We start from the raw sequence: 22654 nt of genomic DNA, 5'->3' as shown, positions 1-22654 counted from the left end.
CCTTATTGAGACATAGTGTTATTGGGTCCTGAATTGGGCAATATTATTTGCCAGGCCACTGGCGGCAGAAGTTATTTCCTTCCAGTAAATGTACCATAACCAAAAACACCTAGATTTGATTAATTTAAGCAGCCCTTTTGGGGTGGCTTCACCGACGGAGGCCAGGCAAATAGAAGCAGACCAACAGGGAACACACTCACAGAGGTAGGTTTTCCTACTCCACGAGGCGCCCTTCACCCAAGCTTTGGAAAAAAAACAGCAGCCTGACTGTCATCTACCCCTCCTCGCTTCAGCAGGAGTGGGGGGACGATTGCGTCTGTTCAAGGAACAGTAGACAGCATCCTCCGAAGACCTCTGGTTTCGCTGGATCATGACGAGGGGGTAAACGATAGACCTGTCAGGTCCAGCCTCATGTCGGAAAGCAGACAGGCGATGCGGCTCTGTGTCGCCTCTCTTCTTTCTGCCGGATTCATCTGCCTGGTTTCAGCCAACCAGAAAGGACAGGGTTTTTACTCAAACCTCTTTCTGATCCTGAAGCCGGATGGCTCATTCCGACCAATTCTAAATTTAAAAATGTTGAACCTACACCTGCTGGTAGACAGGTTTTGCATGGAATCCCTTAGGTCGGTAATAAATGGATTGGAAGCAGACAAATTTTTGGCATCAACAGATATCAAAGACACCTACCTTCACTTCCCCATTTGGGAGGGATATCAGTTCCTTCTCAGATTTACGGTGGGATTGGCGCACTACCAATTCCGAGCCCTACCCTTCGGCCTCTCCACAGCGCCAAGGGTGTTCACAAAAATCATGTCGGTAATGGCAGCTTGTCTTCGTTCCAGAGGGGTAAATATGATACCATACCTGGATGACCTCCTTATCAAAGCTCATCTGTTACAACAGCACCGGACCCTTATCATCAAGATCCTGGAGCACAATGGCTGGTTAATAAACCTACAAAAATCACAGTTGATTCCGTGCCAGCGGATGACCTTTTATCATCATGCACACCAGCAAACAAAAAGTATTCCTCCTGGAAGACAAGACACGTTCATTACGGGACTTAACTTCACGGGTTCTAGCCTGTTGCAGACCATTTCACAATGACAGAGCAGTTCTCTGTACAATTCCTTAGTTTGTTCCGAAGGTAGTTTCGGCTTTTTATATGAACAAAGAAATTGTGGTTCCAGTATTCAAAGAAAGGACATTATCCGGACCAAATTCTATGGAATACCTGGATGTGGTCTCCGGATTTATGTACGGAGGACCTCCCGCATTCGGCGCACAGATTTTTTATTTATTTTGTTTCGATTCCCATAAACGAGGATGGCCAGCATCAAATCAGTGCATTGCCAGATGGATTAAATCAACCATTAAGCAGGCTTAGGTCAGTGCTAATCAATCTGTGCCAGACCGAATAGCTGCCCATTCCACCCTCTCGGTAGGGGCGTCTTGGGCAGCGCGATATGGAGCCTTAGCGGACCAGCTTTGCAGAGCAGACACCTGGTTCTCGGCCCATACTTTCGCCAAATTTTATCAATTTCATATCTTTGCGTCCACGGACGTCAGTTTTGCCCGAAGTGCTCTACGGGGCAGGCTGTCAGAGAGGTCCCTACTTAGGGGGCTGCTTTAAAACGTCTCCATGGTAGCAGTGTCCCCCAGATAGGATGAAAGAGAAGAGGATTTTTATACTTACAATAAATCCGTTTCTCTGATTCCATCTGGGGGACACTGCGTTCCCTCCCTTCTGCTGTATGGTCTTTCTTCCTTGGGGTTTTATAATTAAACTTGGAAGCTACAGGGGGGGGGGGGGGGGGGGGGTTGCAGATGGGAGCAGTCCGTCAGCAATGATACATTTAACAAGTTAACTAGTTAAGTGCCAACTCCACGCTCCCCTCATACAATCCCATGGTAGCAGTGTCCCCCAGATAGGATGAAAGAGAAAAACCCATTGAGGCCACGTGGCTAATTGAATTCCCCCTTATTTGTACTGATTGAAACCATTACAATATTGAGTTATTGTGTGAACTATCAATGTCAGGCATATAAATGAATATTTGATTAACAAAATAAGAAAAATATATGGATTATTATCGAGCATGTTGTTATAATAACCTAACATTGAGACAGGAACAACTGAAAAACTGGGCAGCATCTGAGACAAAGTCCTCATTCGCATCACAGCCAGTGCTACATAGGTAAGTATAGGTGAGCAATTAGTCATATAATTATAATAATAATGCATTGTACAGACTATAGGTGAGAACAACTACTTTATTATATTAACAGAGTACAGGAATAAATGTGTGTGCAAACCTGATAAATATTTGTTTGGGGTACCATTACAGTTCATGTCCCCAACAAATAATCACATGAAATATTTTTCTGAAAGGTCATTCATTTTCCAGCAGCGGTCACCATGAACAGTAAGGGGGTTGCAGAGTGTAGGGGTCTGTCAGCAGTGATACATTTAAACAACTAGTTAAGTGCCAACTACACGCTCCCCTCATACAGCTCCATGGTAGAGAAACGGATTTATCACAAGTATAAAAATCCTCTTTTTTTCAAATCTTCGCTCATATCCCCTTGCGTCCCATAGGGATGTGAGGAGAAAAGCTGAACTAGGAGCAAATTCTCCTACTATGTGCGAGAATCTCAGAACAGCTGCCCGATTCCAAGAATAGGCAAATTTATAGGTTTCTCAAAGCAGGCGTTTCCAAATATAGGGGGGGGGGGGGGGGCAAGGGGGTGATCTCTGACTTTAATCAGATTATCAGGCATCATGGCGGTTCTTGAGCCACACAGTGCAATATTGAGCTAACATATTGCAGTGTGGCCATCATAATTTACCATTGTAACCAGTGCTGGCTGTAAAGCCACAAACAGGAAACTTTTGTCACACTTGGCCACGGAAGACGGGTGATCTGGCAATTAGACGGTCTTAGTATGGTAATAATTCTGTGCATGTGTGGTGGTAAGGAACATTGTTCCTTCACCCATGCTACCTGCTAGGTTGTCCCAAGTGGTCTCCCATTGTCCTATGTGTGTGAAGCTCTGACTAATTGGACTTTCCAGAATTTGTATCAGGCCAAAGTGACCACCGATCCCCAATCAACAACCGCCCAGCATTGATCAGATGTTGATCGTGACTGGCAGCAATGCAGTCATATAAGGACAAGTCTTGATATGAATAAAGTTCTCTCTCCTGGGTGCACGCACCAGACATCGTGTACATCAAACATTTCATCAGGTCATGGAACGGTGACAAAGATGTTGTCAGACTTTTCCCACAATTACTCTCTGCTTGGAAGCAGATAAACTACCAGTTAGATTGTATATGGAAGACTCAGCTAAAAATACATGCTGAAAAGGCAAAAAAAATACCGTCCAGTGTGTGATGTTGTGGTAGATGGTGTCACACCCAGCTCGGTGGTCACACTGCACAACTGTGGACCAGACTAATTCACAGGACACAGCAAAACTTTGGGGGTCCAGAAAATGGAACCACTAGTTGGAGAGAGGGGAGTTCATCCGTACTATAAATTCATTTAGTGGACATTAATCTTTTGTCAAGTTACTGAAGTATTTTCTAATCCGTAAAACCATTAGTGAATATAAACTCTACAGTGTTACAAGAGATTATAGTTCTCTTTACTAAAATATAGGACAAATGTATTTAATGTTAAGATGAAATTCATTCACGCAATAGGATAACTGGGGAAAAACCACAGTATGGACTGAAGTCTTTCTCGCCAGTGTCTGTACTGTTTAAATGGCAAAATTTAAATGTTACAAAGCCGCAATACAAAGGGAGTTTTTTGGTAGCATTTTTTTTGTATTTAACATTCAGGCCTATACCTTCAACAATAAAGAAAGGGATAGATTAGACCCCCTAAAGGTTTGTTACAATGGAATAAAACACAGTCAGTGGGCAGTTAATAGACTCCCCCAACTCCTTACATTGTGTATACACTACATACTGTAGCGATACCCAAAAACAACAGATGGTACAAAATGACAAAGAAATAATTAAGGTCCAGTTTCACAAGTTTATTATGGGTCCCAGGCAGCATATACACATAAGCGGTGGGCACAGATTTCCTTCGGGAGGTCTCCGTGTTGCTCGGAATTCTCATTTACTATGAATAACATTTAGTTCATCTAGAACAAGCTCAGAATGTCCGTTGAACACAATTTGAATTCTGAAACGACAGCGACTACGGCTGGGTTTGAAACAGAAAACATGAGGATGGTTTAAGAATTATAAAGTGGTAAATAAGCCCCTTAAACATGTTGATTTTTTTTTTTTATTGGCTATCCCACCATATACAGATGTAAGAGTAAAACAAGCCTTGTGGTCAGTTATTGATCTGATCATTGACGTTTGCTGTTAACAGAACAAGTACACATTTGTATTTACGGAATAAGAATGTGTCTCCTATGTATGAATGGAATTCGAGAGTAGAACACGTTAGATGGATGAAGGTCTAACCGCATCACGCGATACTGAATGAACGATGAAATTCCAAAATGATGAACACAATGATTTTATAAAAGCAGCAGCAATAGACAGGTAGGTGGCCATCCCCACAGGGTGAGATTCCCTTTACCACATCATTCTTATTGATTATTGATTGAGGACTGTGGTATTGGGGGGCAGAAGGGGTGGGTTAAGGTTTACAGCGCTGGACAAATCGCGGGTACAGACAGACGTCTCGGATGTGGTGCCGGTTCAGGATCCAGGTGAGGAATCTCTCCAAACCTAAACCGTAGCCCCCGTGAGGACACGTGCCAAATTTACGCTGTGGTGCAAGAAATAAAAGAAGGTTATTATAACACTAGTTCCCGGAGTTTATAACTTTTATAAAAAGTTGGAGATTTAAAAATAAATAAATAAATAGAGGATTAACTGGTGATCATAATCCCCTTAATGACTGAACATTTCACCTACTCACGTGGTTGGAAGGATTAATGTCTGAGAACTGGACAGCACAAGGCAAACCTTGTTTTATACAATAACCCAATGTGTCCCACATTTGTATGGTAGTAACAGCACAATAGAGTAGTAGTCATTATTTCAAACTATACATACATAACCATCTCTAAACAGGTTTTTTTAATTTAAATAGAGACATTATATTTAAACTTAACATTTCAACATTAAACATCAGACGCCTGGTTTGAGAGTGATGGTGTCATCGTCCTCCTGCCAGATGCTAAATCACCTGGCACTATTGCGGCGAGAGATTACTTACAATGTCTTTTAATGTCATGTTCTCCTCTACAGTAATCGCACCCTCAGACACTTCAACGTATAATTTTCCCAGGTCACATAAATGTTTCGTACCTGATCTGTATACCAGTAATAGGGGGTAGAATCTATATCCTCTCTCTTGTATCCTTCCAACAGTTCCTCACTATCCCAGATACGCATGGAACCTCCAACAATCTCACCCACGTTGGGCATCAGTACGTCCACCTGTCAAAATAACCAGACAAAATGAGGAATTCTAATGAAATATCTAGAAGTAAGAGGAGGAGAGATCAGGGAACATCCACATTAAAGGCAATATTCACTTCCAGGAAACGTAAGCTTAAGGAAGTGAAATAGGTCCCTACGTTAAATAAAATGACTGTTGGGGCAGAAAGATTTCAGATTATAAAACAAATTTTCTATAAAGTGACTGATTAACCCTTTCACACAAAATTAATTTAAAAGTCATATTTGATGTTCGCCTACTGCAGAATGATGTTTCTAAATGTCATCACCGAGACAGGGAGGGTCACGATTCTGCCAGAGACCCCCTCACCTCCATCTTCTAACTGTGGCCGTCAGTCACAGTGTTCAAAACCAACTGTTTATGAAATATAAAAGCACTGGAGCACTTTCTGTCAGAGGAGATCTAGCTCATCTGACGTCACTGGGATTATCTTCTTGGCATCAATGAAGAGACCTATTTGTGTCTGAAACTCAGAGGTCTCCCAGCATATTCATGAATCACATTTGTATCTATTGTAGAATGTAATACAGGTAGATATCGGAGCATGATGTCCATGTGTATTCATCATCATTTCATTTATATAGCGCCACTAATTCCGCAGCGCTGTACAGAGAACTCATTCACATCAGTTCCTGCCCCATAGGAGCTTACAGTCTAAATTCCCTAACACACACACAGAGACAGACTAGGGAAAATTAACCTACTAGTTTGTTTTTGGAGTGTGGGAGGAAACCAGAGCACCTGGATGAAACCCACGCAAACACTGGGAGAACATACAAGCTCCACACAGATAAGGCCTTGGTCGGGAATCAAACTCATGACCCAGTGCTGTGAGGCAGAAGTGCTAACCACTAAGACACTGTATTCAATAAACAATAAGGAAATAAATTAAATCAGGGGGAAGAAAAATACATCCATGGCCTTAATTAAAAGTATGTAAAACGCCATTAAAAAAAAAAAAAAAAAAAAGGATGGAAAACAAATAAAATAGGTTTTTTTGTGGTTTTACTCAGGCTTTTCCTAGCTAATTGGTGTAAAGTAAAAATGTATTACCAAAGCAAATTCCTATATATTCCAAAATCACAATATTGCAAGAATAATTCCCGGCAACAATGACACGGAGCAAAACGACGAAGATGAAACTGGTGATCACCTCCGGACTGGAATGAGGGACAAGAGAGTGGTAAGTTGCTTTGACACCTTTTCCTCCCCCACACTGGGGGCTGGGGGCCATTTGCTCATTTCAGCAAGGTCCCAATACTTAAAATCAAAGGGGAGCTCCGCTGGCCAATCTCAGGATCTGACGCAGGGCTAGAAACGATAGATGGCTCCCGATTGGAAGAGCCCCGAGGCCGTCCAATCAGGAACGGACTAACATTTTTGGCCGTGCATTGGATAGCTCTCTTTTCCAACACCCAGAAATACACAGGACGACCAGCAGATATCCTTAGTATCTGCAAGCAGCGAGTCCTGCTGAAATGCAGATGTCCCGAGATCCCCCCTCCCTCCTCCACTGATAATCAAGTTGGTCCATCCCAAAGCATTCATGCAAAGTAGAAAAGCCCTTTAAGAAGAGCAGGCTGGACTCACAGATTCGGTGAGACGTCTGTCCTCGGCACAGCGCTGCATGTAGAAAGACTTGATCTCAGCTGGGAATCGGCAGAGCAAGATTGGTTCATTGATGGAGTCAGTCATCAGTCTCTCCGGGGCTTCTGGGATATCCTGATAAAAGAGGCAACAGAAATCCCATTAAAGGACCGTATTAGTATCATTATACCCATCTGCAGACAGTTATACACCTTAAGAGATCTTTTAATGTCCACACAAAACAGTTTATTCGCTACCACAACAGAAAAGCTCACACTCGTGCACTGGCTGCAATTGTACATACACTGCAGATCTGCCTGGATATAGAACTCTCAGACTAAGTGCCTTACTCATGCACAAGATCAAAAGCTTCGGCATCAATTTCCTGTGAAAGTTTTGACTTTGTTATCATTTATTTGTAGCTGTGTTTGCAAAATGTTAAGTGCATGAGGAACTCCGACAACTACAAATTATTTCTATGTAGGCTACCAGAGTGAGACATGGATTGTCCTGGCTCCATCTTGTGGCAAGAAATGAGAACTGCAACAACCAATACTAAGGGTCTAACCTTTGCTACAAATAACTACTCAATAAGAGTCATTATTGTAACTGCAAAGACGCTATTGTGTGACCTCATCATATTTTTATACAAGCGTGCCCATTTATATAGAGGAAGAGCACAGATTGGAAAGTAGGGACGTTGCAGAAAAATGGAATGTGAGTGTATTCTTCGTTGTGCGCATTTGTGCAAAATTAAATGTTTTGTGTCTCCTCATATTTGTCATTCATAGATGTTCTAGGACACAACCAATGATCGGAACTGGTCATGTTAATCTTGTTTTATTTCCCTGGCGGAATAAAATTAAACAATGACAAAACCTCTGCCCCATATATACAGTCCAATGAAAGCCATGACAATGAAAGGAGAGTGGAATTCACAAAAGAAGGACATTAACACCTACGTGAAAACACAGATAAAGATTTTTTTTCCTACAAACAAAGAATCCACAAGCAAATAACACGGACACAAAATTCAAAATACAAACACTTGTGAAAAGTTATTTTTGACATAGCTTGCTGTAATAGTCTTAATTTAGTTCCAAAAGTAGTTAAAAGTGTTTCTTTCAACATTGTAATATCAATATGCTACAATACAGGAAACTAAATTTATTGGTTGAGAACAACAAAATGACATTTCAGTGGCAGAAACATTTGTCATTGTCAATAACTGAGCATCACGTTATTTAGTTTCTAAGAAGAAATGTTAGATTTTTTTTTAAGGAAGATATTTGGGAATTGTGCTTTATGTCCAGAAGTGTCAATATAGGACCCTGGCAAGCGATCAAGGTTCAAGCACGTTGTTGATGGAGCTTTCCCCTGAACCTATAGTACTCGCTAGTTATGACGTTACTTATACTCAAGATCTTACCTCCCCAAACTCATAGTAAGTCCCATTATCCTTCTTGATATCATGTTCCTTTAACCAGATGATGGCATCAGAGTAGTTCATCCTTCTGAAGGGACGTTTAGGCGGCTGGAACTCCTGCAGGAAGATGTTGCTGGTTAGAGACCAGAAAAACGTGTATTACCATTCATCGCGCCTACGACCTCTTTTTATTAGACAGCAGGACTGCGATGATGTGAACTGCTGGTAGCACAACCCTAAACCTAAGCGTTGCTTGGACTATGCCTATAATAGTATCTACATCTGATCACTTCTTGGCAGAACATTGGAAACTGAACATTCCATCTCCATGTTCTGTGTTACTATGGTGTATAAAACCAATAAACCTATAATACAAGCTGACTTATACAAAAGAGATAACAACAACATAGTTAAGTAAAAGGTTTAGGAACTGATCTGAGATGAAGGTGTGATTGTGGAGGGGACACATTTTCCTGCACACCACAGACTTCCTGTAATCCTGCGGACACTGCAGTCAGCCTCTTTTACAGAGTACGGCTCTGACAAATCTCTCGGAAAGCTGGAGCCAGGGCCAGAAGTCAGAATTCAACAACCTTATAAGTAAAAATTTACGGGCACCAATAAAAAATAACGGTATTTTGCAAAACACAAAGAAACCTGCATAATATACCCAGCTAGTAAAACAGACTAGCACCAATATCCCCCCTCAGTGTACCAGCACCAGTGTGCACGCAATTTATACCTGTGCTGCCATAGATCATCAACTCCAGTGGTATACACTCACCACTAGCTACACACCCATCCCCCAGCAGTACCGAGTATCCGTACTCCAACAGTGATTAAATTACTACACGGGCAAAAGTATAGGGACACTCTTTATTAGTGTGGTTGGCCATTCCAGCCTCACCCATTGCTAACAGATTCATAAAATCAAGCATACAGTCATGCAACCTCCGTAGTCGAACGTAAGCAGCAGAATGGGTCGTACTGCAAAGCTCAGAGACTTTCAACATGGCCAGGTCATAGAATGCCACCTTCCCAACAAGTTCATCAAATTTCTGCCCTGCTAGAGGTTCCCGGTCAATTGCTGTTATTGTGAAGTGGAAACATCTAGGAGCAAGACCAGCTCAGTCCCTAAGTGGATGTGACAGACAAGGTCTCTGAACCCAACACCAGCACAAGAATCGTTCACCAGGTGCTTCACAACTGGGTTTCCGTGGCCCGAACAGCCGCACTCATCAGGATTGGGCGATTACTTGTGTAAGTGAGGGGAAGGGTTTTATCAGACAAGAGCCACATACCGGGTGCAGTTCCTTCACCATTGCGGCTGCCGGAGACTGTAACACTCTGTCCACAACATCGCAGACCAAGTCTTCAAGGCGGTTCAGCAAATCCTCATAGGCGATGAAAGGACATTCTGCCTCTATGTGAGTATATCTAAAATGTAAGAGGACAAAGACAACAGAATGAGATTAAACCTATCCAGATCACAAAAAAAAAAAAAAACATCTAAGACTACGCTGGATCATAACGTAAAAGAGCTGGAGAACATAATTCATTCTCTTAACTCAACAGCTTCCTTACTCCGCTAAATGTCGCCGTGTTCTCGACTGCTCGGCCCGATAGGACTGTGCAATGGTGAACGTGTCTCCCAGAGCTGGAATACAGGTCTCTAGGTAGAGCTGAGAGGACTGCGTTAAATACGCCTCTTCCCCAAAGTAGTCCAGCTTGAAGAGAGTGGATCCTCCTTCTACTTGCGTCTGAACCAAGGTTGGTGGAGTCACCTGGAAATATATTTTAGAGACAAACAAACACTATATTTTCAGTTTTGGGTGGAACGATCCTTTAAATTTCACTTGTCCCATAAACAAGGAGGCAGCCTTTGCATCATGCCTCAGCGATGTCACTAGTTGCACAAGAGACGAGTTTGCGGGCGATGAATTCAGCTTACCTCATAGTAGCCACGGTCAAAGAAATGGTTACGGAAGCAGTTGACCACAGCGGAGCGGACTTTGAAGATCTTGGACATGTTCTCTCCCCTGAGCATCAGGTGACGGTTGTTCAGCTGAACGTCCACATCCGATTCTTCATTGATGACGTTATCCGCACCGCCGGCAGGGGCCAGGCCAATAAGTTCCCAGTAATCGCAGCACAGCTCGTGTCCACCCGGGGCCTGTACAGATCAAGAGGAGCTTAAATATAGACTTACAGGGCTGGGGCCGGCAGCATAAATTCAAGCATTACTTTCACTAGAAACGTCGAGGGTAAAACGGCGGAAGAGACCGAGGTTTTGTTTAAATCACTGTATCTGATCCAAGTGGTTCAATTCGCTTGTGTTACAACAGTGACTGGTTGTGTGTATTGCTCTAGGGGTTTTGTTTCTTGTCTGTTACGTAGAAGCTATAAAGACACAGCTCTGGTAGGTGGTACGTCTTATTACTGGGCAGAGATGCGTCTCTTTAGTGTCTCCTCCCACTCCCACCGTCAGAGACCTTTACTTGTCTAGAGCACTGGAGACAGAACACGGCCCAGTTTTTCAATTCACATACTGGACCTGATTCAATGCAAACAAATGTATAATATGTTTATCGGTTGGAAGCAATAGATGGGTAAACTTGAGTTTGTTTATACATTAGACCAGAGATAATCCTGTGGCAAGTTTGCTTTGGATAGATCAAGTAACTGGGTCATAGAAACATAGAATTTGAAGGCAGATAAGAACCACACGGCCATCTAGTCTTCCTGTATTTATTCCTAACAAACTGAATTAGAGTCTCAGTTGTTTTACATTTAGGATAGTTTTCAATCTACCCAAAACATGTTTAAATCCCCTTATTATCCTCTACCACCTCTGCTGGGAGGCTACACCACCTACCTACTACCCTTCTGTAATGTAATTCTTTCTCAACTCTCTCCTTAACCTGCTGCCCTCCAGTTTCAGAGCATGTCCTCTTGTTCTAATACTTCTCCTTCTCTTCTTTGTTAAAACCCTTGATATATCTGGAAGCTTCTATCATGTCTCCCTTCTCCCGTCTCTCCTCCAATCTATACGTATTATTTAGCCTTCCTGGTACGTGTTGTGATGTAGACCCTGGACCATTTCAACAGCCCTCCTTCGTACAATTTATAGTTTATTTATGTCCTCCTGAAGAAGTGGGCTCTAGGACTGAGCGCAGTTTCTAAACGCCTGTTACACTCCTATACAAGCAGATGATAAGAAGATTTAATCTGTACCTGTTTTCCTTCTGGCACCAGGTCTAGGGTCCCATAGACAGCAACAGTGCTTTCAGTAGAGAGGACAAGTCCATTGTAACACTGGCACTGTTAATAGAGATAATAAACACAGTGAGACACATTGTATACAATGACCTAGGAAGCACAGGGAGTGTATTCACACCTTAATATGCCAGTAATGTGTAAATCAGCAGAAGACTCACCAACTTATCGTTGAGGACACACTGAAGGTATCCAGTCCCGTCTCTCAGTACTATGAACATTAAGGTTTTTCCTGAAAAACAAAATATATAAAGACCAGTAAGACACAGTTACACTGTATTCCCATCACATACACAGTCCCTGCTTCCTCTTCTATATTACACACATTACTGTATAAGGTTCCCCTTCCACTGTCTGTCTAACCTGCTAACCTCGTGTGCATTACCAAATCTATAAACTATATTATATATACCCTGGATTAACTAGCACCATTATACACAATACATTGATGGATTCAGCATAAATAATTCATGTATCATTGTCTTTCTAACGATGGGATAATTAAAACTCAGATGTTACAAGGTCTTATTTCAAAACAGGAAATTCCACGTTACAGGCGAAGGAATGACTTCGGGAACACACTAAAACCCGAATGCCTTTCTTAATTTTACCTAGGTGCTTCTCTGAGTTAAAAGTCAGCTATTGTCAATATACTGAGTACTGAAAGATGTGATCGTTGTCTAAGTCCAGTCGACATTTTACTCTTTTGTATCCATTAGAACAGAATCTCACATCAGGGCAATTAGTCTACAACTGCTCTATTCTTATCTTCTGCAATTAGTGGAGCCCCAAAAATGTACCAGACTTGTTCTCCCTTGTTAGTACTTTATTATTCAGCCAGTTACAACCCTAGATAGAAAGAACTGTGTAAAAAAAACAAAACCAAACAACAACTTCTTCAGTCCCAGAGATTCAGTAACAGCCATAAATACATATTATAACCATAAGGAGAGACCAAAAACAAATGCACAATAATCACTTGCTACAGATGAGGAAACTCTAGGGTAACCCGTATACTTCCAGCTGTTGTGGAACTACAAGTCCCAGCATGCACGTCCCATCACATGATCTTAGCGTCATGCTTTGCTCTTTTATAAACAAGTCTGTTTCTTTGAAAGCGGCGCACGTTTCATTAACATTTTGTAAGTTACATTTTCGACGAACACAAATATACAATACAAGTTAACCCGTGCATGATACTCATACATTCTAGTCAAATCAAGCTACTTAAGGTGTTATAAAGGTTCTTGTCATGCATTTGGGCCATAGCCCAGGCCTCAACCACCAACCACTCCCCACTGTCACCCCCGGCAACCACCAACCACTCCCCACTGTCACCCCCGGCAACCACCAACCACTCCCCACTGTCACCCCCGGCAACCACCAACCACTCCCCACTGTCACCCCCGGCAACCACCAACCACTCCCAACTGTCACTTCTCCTTCACGAAATATATATATATTTTTTTTAAATCTTTATAAACACTTTTAACAATTAACAAATTAAATTAACAAATTAAAAACATCTTAGTATACCAAATTTCAGCCCTTTCTAAAAAAAATTTCCCACACACACTAAGAATTTAGTAGGTCAGTGTATAACTCCGCCCAGCAGGTGGCGCTGCAGCTTGGTTTTATTTTTTCCACACACACACACACAGACAGACTAACACACGCCACTAAGCATTTATATTATAATGTATAGTATAATACAAATTAATCATAAAGAATGAGTTATAAAGTGTGTAACTGGTTTATGTTAATATGAAGGTTCCTTAATTCCATGTAACTCATGTTTATTTGTATTTTTCTTATGAATGTGTTAACTAATGGCACCTGTACCCATCACTATATAGTATCATTGCGTTAGCACAACTGGTAGTACCTGAAGAAAGGCTTTTGAGATTTGTCCAGATTGTACGGTTAATAGACCCTAAGGAGGTGGGCTGGTCTGTAACTCAGGGGCGGATCCAGAACTTAATTGTACCGGGGGCGATTTAGCCCCGCCCCCTTTTTGACACCTAAGGCTGCACACTATGTGCAGGTCCGTTCGGCAGAGAGAGTTAGGGAGAGAGTCCTGCCTGGCTGCTCCGATTGTGTCTATCAGAGCAGTTGGGCAGGACTCTCTCCCTAACTCTCTCTGCCAAACGGACTTGCACATAGTGTGCAGCCGCCGGCAGCAAGCCCCTGCTAGGGGAGGGGGGGGGGCGATTGACAATTATCTAGGAATCAAGACGACTCAACTTCAATGTAGATCCTTCACACAATGATTGTAGATTCCATTTTATTATACTATACAGTATGTATATGGTATTGTAAATTTGTCTTCATAAATGAAAATGTAACATGTACCATATTTTATAGTAGACCTTTATTTCTATTGATAACTCATGAATTAATTCCAAAGCTGAAATCCCAAACAGGGACCCAACTGCGTCTGCTCAGAAGATCAGTGAGGACCTCCTGAGATACTGCATGTATATTGTCAGCTCCCATTACATGTCAGTATCGGTCTGGTGATTGGTGCTACACCCTTCCAATGGGGAATCTGTTTTCTAATGCAGAGAGCAGGGCAATGTTCAGGAACTGCCCAATGTATAGAACCATAGAAAATTGATCATAACAAATTGAGAATGAGTTATTAAATAAAAAACACATGATATTTATCCGATAAACTAAAAATAAAGTCCACTTCACAAGGTGTTAAAGCTAGTCAGATGTAAATAGAGTCAAATGCTCCGGACACAATTGTAATACTGAAGTCTGCTTCTACCCACCCCCGTCCCCTCTCCCAGAAAATGTTGTAGCATTAGGTCATTTAAATGGGCGTCCATACCTTGTCTGCGCAGCCTGTGGACCCAGCCAAACACTTTCACTCTCTGACCGCGATAGGCTTCCAAATCCCGAATCTTTGCCTTTTATGAGCAGAAGAGAAAGAAGTGTCATCACAGGTTTTGAAACAAATATTGAAACAGAGCTATAAATAGATACATAATATAATAAAATAAAATAATAATAATAATAATAATAATAATACAAATCTGCCTGTTCTATGAAAAAAAAACACAACATTTCTACAAACCAATGTTGGTCCCAACTAAACTCTGGATCAAGCAAGAATAAAATATTCCCACAAACATAAACCATATTACAGATAATAGAAGAGCACCTGCCTGAACGTCTTCTGGTTTACTAATACACACAATACCCTTTGTAGGATTAAATAAACTGCACCCAAAATCTAAACATGTTCAATAAGCAATCAACTAACTGCACATTGAAAGTGTGGCTAAGGGTATGGAAACCGCCATACTGGATGCCACGAGCCAAGCCACAGACTATATAAATAACAGTCTTTAAAACAAAGAAACAGGGACGAATAGCAGGCCATGATTTCAAGATTTATTTTACAACAGTAGAATATTCTACTTGACTTTAGTATAGAAATGCCATGTCCACCATAAGCATAGAACCCGCTTGTACACAAGCTGATGGTAGGACATTCATCCATGCATGTATAATGATAATATGACTATACCTGCCCACAGAAGACAATGTACAGAGAAGTGCCCCCCCCCCCCCCCCCATGTCCTGCACACAGCGGAGACAGCCAATATTTGTCAGAAAGCAGCCCATCAATCTACCAGCAACCAATCAAATCACTGTGACAAAACATCCCTTAATGATGTCACTGGTTTCTGGTGACTTGATAGGTTGATTCTCATGAATATATTGGTTATTCTGCACTGTGTGTAGGACTGATGCCATCTAAGATTACTAAAAGTGTAACACATTGCATTTAGCTTTTACCACCAACTGCCCCCAATGATGAAGGAGAGGTGCACCTGGTCTATGATAGATGAAGCTTATGGTGTTTCATTTAATATCTATAGATCTTACAGTTATTGGCCCTGGAAGGTCGGGGTCATTCTGGATGACGACTCTCTTGGCCTCCTCCAGATTCTTCTCCCGTCTAAGGTTGTCCTCAGCCTGTAAGGAGCAGAATAAAGTCAGCGAGTCAGGAAAATACAACGATTATAGAGTTTCTCCCACCCAGTGAATGCTCCTCTGACCTCTCTCTTTTCTTTGGCCTCGTTCTTCATCTGTTCCCGGTTCCAGACCTTCTTGACGTTCTTCAGCTGGGTCTTGGAGATCACATCCCACCTCTACAAAGATAAACAAGACGTGTTCAATAAGAGCAGTTACATCAAGTAAAGCTTCTCTGTACTATTCATAACATACCAGCAAAGTGTTCTTTATCAAGCTGTGTATTCTTCACGTTCAGCTCAAAAACATTTCTTGGATATTTCTTATATGTACAGTAATATTTCTCTAACAATGTTCACAAATACTGTAGGTTTTCCCGTTTCCTGAGAGCTTATTGAGTGTGAACGAAATGTCACAAAATGAATTCTACATATCACTGCCTCCAGCATTTACCATTTAATTGTACATCTTTTAAAGACACTTAATACCATTTTTCCCAGTAGTGGGGAGGTTATTGTCATGGTCACAGTCTATCATAGAGTAGTTATTATGATGATAAGTTTTAGACCTCTGGTAACTGAGACTGCAGTAAAACCAGTGCATTGGCTGAATCCGCTGCTCAAAGTTCAGAGCGTGGAATCTACAAATGCAAGTATTTTGCTAAAATCCACGGATATCTGTATTAACCATATGGGAGTGAAGGAGATGATATAATCTCGGTGACTGTATATGTTGATACTCCTGTCTAGCTGATACTAAATGGAATTGGATGTTTAAACTTATCCTATTGTTAGATATCAAGCCTTTTGAATGGTAGCGATACATGGAACATTAGTAACATCGCAATAATATTACATCATATGGACCATTACTACTTCTACCCGGATCCACTAGTTCTGAAAGCAACTAATTAAATATGTCCGTTATTTCTATATTTAATATTGAATGGTGTCTAATCAAGGTATACTGTACATTTACGTTTTTGTGCATGCCATTTTATTTTTAAATATTAATTTTATGGAATAAATATTTTTATTTTTTGCAATCGTTGTGGATATAATATCCATGTTACTTCTTCACCCAGGTACCCTTGCTTAATGTTCCACCTCTTACGTGCCTCTCCTCTGCACTGTCATTATTTATTATTTTTTGTGGTAACATTTGCCACATGGGCCAAGTAGTTCGATCTTTTCCGGCTTTACCGGTCCAGTCAAAATAGACCGATATCTTCAGATCCCATTTACCAACACACCGGATATTAATTCAATCATTTTCAATCACTTTATTACCAGGCAGAGGGGTAGTTAGTGATTTCTGGCCAGCTGCCTGATATTGCTGCAGATATCGCAGCGTTTGTGGCTAGATTCAGTGTAACATTCTTCCAGCGAGTAATAATGACACTGGTTAGGCAGCGTTTTCTCCCACTCACAGCTATACACAGCATTTCTCTAGTGAGCCAAATTATAAAAATTCACGAGTGCGAGGCTGACCCTTGAAACAACTAAATCCGATGGCGTTTGGAAAAAATAATCAAGTGCATAAGTTCAGTTCAATGTAAGTAAATAGTTTAGGTGCAGTGAGAATAGGCAAACGCAATAATCGTTAGTCAGTTTTGATTCTGCGAAATAGAAATACACATAGCTCTGCAATTACTACATGGCATACAACCTCGTTCTCTTTCTGTGAATCCACATAGAAGACTGGAAACGGCTCTTTTCCTACGGTCAGCATAGCCTAAAATGAGGAAGAGACAAAAGGTTGTGTTCTATACTAGAGACAGATCATGAGAATAATGGCAATACTGCCCCCTAGTGGTAGGGGACCATGATGCTAATACTGCCCTTTAGTGGTAGGGAGACTTGATGACACAAAATTAGTCACACTGCACGACCTAAGCAAGGCCATGTGCAACCACGTGGTGCTTGTACACTTATTCAAAATATACAAACAATAAAGTAATTAAAAAAAATAAAAATATATATATAATATATATATATATATATATATATATATATATATATATATATATATATATATACACATACACACATACATACATACATACACATACATATACTCAGTTCAAGCATGAACCATTTTTTTGTGATTCTTACTCTCAGACCCAAAGGTCCACTAAGCCTATACAACTCTTTTCATCCTGGCACTCTGCTTTCAGCCAGTTCTACATCGCATGATGTGGTTTGAGAACAAGCTCCTCCCTTCTGCTCTGGCGAGACTTGTTCAAATTGTCAAAGCCCCTCCCCCTGTTGTCTTGTTCATGATTGGAACATTCATTCACAGAGGTAGGGCTTTGACAGTGACTGAACAAGGCCCACCAAACTATTAGGCATCAGGACACCGACCGTATCGCCAGATACATCGAGCGCGGGTAAGTAAAGTTGTAATTTATTTCAGTTCACCTTAAAGACACTGTTACAAAACATTGCATGACATCGCCCTAAGCAGTGAATCCATACAGAACGTTCTGTAGAAAATCCAAGGGTATTTATTGGTTTATTGGTTACTAAAGCCGCTGGTCAAAGTGAGAGGCTTTAAATCGAAAGCAGGAAAATTTGCATCAGAGTTGTCAGACTGGCAGGTCGTGGGGGTAAATGCTGCGCTCCGATTCCTTTCTGTATCTTACAGATTCCACAAATACATAACATACATTCCATGTAATATAAACACTCTTACAAAACTGCCGGACAAAATTCTACTAATACTAATCCTTTCATTGCAGAACTAACAATTGGGCCATTAGTAAATTACCTTGAGAACAGTTTTAAATGGTTTTTCCTTGGTTCCATCACCAGCGGTATCATCGCCCTCTTTATCAGAAACGTACATTTCTTCTGTGGAAGTAAAACAATATTTTGCAGTTATTGACAGGTTACGATAATTCACAACTAAATGAAAGTGTTATTTTCGGAGTGGGGAGGAATAGATTTTCTACAATCAATTACTACTAAACTTATGCATCTAGTAAGGTCTCCTCTGCCTGGCTACATATTAACTAATTCTAACAGCGATTTGTTTCCGAAGATACTTATATTAAATAAATGGTTTATATAGTTTAGGCAGCGATGTGGCCCACAAAAATCACAGGGCACTATACACTCCATGGGGTAGATTCAATGAGCCGCATTATTCTAAATTACTACGGTAATAGCAGCGCATTATTACCGTTACTGGGCAGGAAAAGTCTATAATATACCTCCAATGGTTATGACGTCTATGTACTGAATTCAGAAACTAAAAGTTTATTAGTTTACTTGGTGTTTTATTGTGTTCTTATATTATCTTTTTTTTTTTTTTTTTCTCTTATGAAATAAAGGAAAATGGCTTGCCAGTCACACAGCCGTGCCCTATGAGAAGATTCCATGACAGGTTATGGGAGAAGCGGATGCTGGTGTTTTGTGGCAAAAAGCATCTGGCTGACAAAAATTTTCTGGCGGCAGATATGAATGAAGCAGAGAAGCTGTAAGTATTGTTTAAACACAGTGGGGCAGTTTAAATTCTAAACAACAACGCGGGGCGCGCACCATTACCGTTATTACGGTAATTTCAACACTGATTTTTGCTGGCAGCTCAAAATCTGTATTAAAATTACAGTAGTAAAGGTAGTTCTTGAGAACAACGCAGGGGATGTCAATGAGTTCTCTGTACAGCGCTGTGGAATCAGTGGCGCTATATATATAAATGGTGATGATGATGTGTGAACAAATGTGAAGTATATATACTTTCTGGCGCGCATGGAGACCATAGTGAATGGTATTACATTTGATGATGTAAGAAGTTGACAAAGATAATGATAACCTTCACAACTGTTTATATAGGGATTCACGCCACTTGTCTATTATATAGTTATATTTGTGCATCAAACCGATTTGTCATTGTCTATTAATTAGCTATAACAATGTAAGGTGGAGAAACACACCCTGTCCATTACACATCCCTCACTGCTTTATTCTGTTTCTCCAAGTTGTTACTTTTTTGGGCAAATCCTGACAGTAATTGAAATAGTGAAAACAAATTACAAAGTCTATCTAGTGGTTAGCACTTCTGCCTCACAGCACTGGGGTCATGAGTTCGATTCCCAACCATGGCCTTATCTGTGTGGAGTTTGTATGTTCTCCCTGTGTTTGTGTGGGTTTCCTCCGGGTGCTCCGGTTTCCTCCCACACTCCAAAAACATACTGGTAGGCTAATTGGCTGCTATTAAAAATGACCCTAGTGTGTGTGTGTGTGTGTGTGTGTGTGTGTGTGTGTGTTAGAGAATTTAGACTGTAAGCCCCAATGGGGCAGGGACTGATGTGAGTTCTCTGTACAGCGCTGCGGAATTAGTGGCGCTATATAAATAAATGGTGATGATGACCTCACATATTTTACTTATGTTGTAGACCAGGTTGAATTGACCTTGCCTTGTATGTCAGATCAACATTCTTATAGAAAATCATTTACAGGTTACCCTGAAATATTGTTAATCTGTCTCACATCCATAGGCACAAATTGGGATCAATAAACGGTTAAGTCAGTGTCAGCCAGAGAAGGATTTTATTCACAGGTTTACATATCAAGGGAAAGAATAAAAAAGGAGAGCAAAACAGAACCATAATCATGGATATTTTTCTTATTTCCAGTACATGTAGCACAATACTATCCGCATTCAGAGAGATTATGTACAGATTGTGTTATTTCTTTGCTCACTCTGGGTGGTGTCACACAAGCAGCATTTTTCCAGCTTCAGAAGCGCACATACCGAATTTTTAAAGCAGCTGGAAACCGGAGAGCTGTAATCTCACTCACAGTTTATATTGAATGATTAAAACGCTCTGTGTCTGCTCAAGTGTAAGGTTTTTCAATATTGATTTACCGAGCGCTTTGAACACTTGGTCCACAATACTGCTGTCAGCATTTTAGAAACCGCTGAAGCGATTAAATCACTTTGTGACATGCGCTCCATTTTACCCATCAAAATGAGTGATTTTAATTTTTAGAAACTGCACTTTAAAAGTGGAGTAAAAAGCACCAGAGACATCACTAGGTTCAGCATCTGTCTACCAAGGTGTATTTACCAATAATAACTATATGACCTATTGTGATCTGAAAGTAAGAGTAAAATAGAGCATGACAGCATACAAAGGATACATAGTGAAACCTATACTTCATTTTACAAAGCATTGTTTATGGTAAAATCCTGAGATTATCACCCATTTAATAAACACAAAACTCTTGACACACTCATGGCCATATCAGCGTAGCCTTGGTCACTGCTGGTCTATAAACATATATGTGGTAACGCACAGAAAGTTAAACAGAAACAACACACAAAAAGGTTATCAGTGGGGTATACAATCTATAGCTCACTTCCTCATACCTGCAGCTCCCATAGTACTCACAACAACATGTATTATGATCATTACCTTATACTAATCAGAATTATAGTTGATCAGATGTTGATCGTATCAAAGTATTTGGTAAAAGAAGAACTACAGGTACAGGGGCAGATTAAATAAGCTGTGAGGTGCCACCTCCATGTCCCGCTGCACACATTGACGGCTAATATGGTACAGAAATCTCCGGTCATTGTCCTTCTCATGTCTTTGGGAAGCAAGGGAAATCGAGCAGAGATTTTAGTAAACTGTTCCAGAGACCCATGACGACACCTTGCGGCTAACTGAATCTGCCCCATACACTACAGTTGCCAAATAAGCAAGTTGTTGGTCCTACACTTTCATTATGGCTAAACACAAGCAAACTATACAGAAGTAATATGGCCAACAAACCCTGATACAATATGGGCGACATCAGTATGTAGAAGGTGAAAAATTTAAACGACCGCAAAACAAAATACTTGTTCCTTTGCTGCAAGCCCGGTGCCCTGCATGTTGCAATTACCAGTTTCATTCTTTATATAGACTATGCTACTTTCCAGACCTAGGAGCCAGATTTGCATTGCCCTGCAAGAGAAAATGGCAGATTGCCATGTTGCAATGGTCCCTAAGAACTAAAAAAGAAGGAAGCAGATCTGCAGATCTATTTTCTTTTGCAAGCCCATCTGCAGACTTCACAAGGTGGATTGTATAGAAGTCAAAGACAATATAGAGAGATATAGGTATGGGGGACAATACAAGGGCGGGGTCATTGCACAATTGGTCAATATTATAACCCAGGTTTAAATCTTTGAAGGATCGGTGATGACCCTGGAATTCATGGGCAGAATTTATGATAGGAGCAGGTCTGGATGATCCAGCTGAACAAGCACATGGCTCTATAGTCAGGACTGAGGCACTGCACTGACTTATACAAAATAAAATATATAAAAATATTATGTATTGATATATACAATGGCTATTAGTGGCCAGGCTGGGACAAGTATATATATATATATATATATATATATATATATATATTATACAGCAGCCTCAGTATGATGACAGCTATGCTGCAATATGTCACTGGGCTGACTACAGACACTGAAACCAGTAATATTAATGCTCTTTATGTTTCTTATAGATGGCTATGGGCTGATGGTGCTCTGAACAGACCCCCCAACCCCTCACCGGTCCGGAGCTGCGCTGTCCCTGCAGTGATCTCCTCCATGGCTCACACACTGGCAGCCGGTTGCATCAGATAGGTTTCCTCCCGTTCAGTGCGCAGGCGCAAGCCTAGATCTGACGTCACTCCCTGACAGGAGCCGCTCTATCGCTGCCCTACACTCTATGGTTGCCGTCCACATAATGTCGCTTTATTGCGGCGTGTTCGGCCATTTTATTGGAGTATAAACCTACATCTACGATACAGCCGGCATGGAAGATCTGGCAGCCGTATGTCAGAGACGTTTCAGTGACCCATATATAATATAGAGAGCAGTCTAG

At 41.0% G+C, this 22654-nt stretch overlaps 1 protein-coding gene across 1 annotated transcript; it reads right to left on the bottom strand.

The window, feature by feature from the left end:
• Positions 1-4029: 4029 nt before the first annotated feature.
• NARS1 (asparaginyl-tRNA synthetase 1) lies at positions 4030-22453 on the bottom strand. The gene is made up of 15 exons (XM_075184910.1): positions 22340-22453; positions 18547-18629; positions 17446-17511; positions 15864-15956; positions 15691-15780; positions 14627-14705; positions 11952-12022; positions 11749-11835; positions 10466-10687; positions 10099-10298; positions 9816-9951; positions 8518-8631; positions 7092-7223; positions 5348-5479; positions 4030-4802 (listed from the first exon to the last, which is right to left on the bottom strand). Exons 1-15 carry the CDS (start codon positions 22377-22379, stop codon positions 4671-4673), a joined length of 1677 nt encoding a protein of 558 aa, XP_075041011.1. The 5' UTR covers positions 22380-22453; the 3' UTR covers positions 4030-4670.
• Positions 22454-22654: the final 201 nt, after the last annotated feature.

The sequence above is a fragment of the Mixophyes fleayi genome, chromosome 1, assembly GCF_038048845.1.
Source record: "Mixophyes fleayi isolate aMixFle1 chromosome 1, aMixFle1.hap1, whole genome shotgun sequence".
Classification (NCBI taxonomy): domain Eukaryota; kingdom Metazoa; phylum Chordata; class Amphibia; order Anura; family Limnodynastidae; genus Mixophyes; species Mixophyes fleayi.
This window is presented reverse-complemented; position numbering and strand designations above follow the sequence as displayed.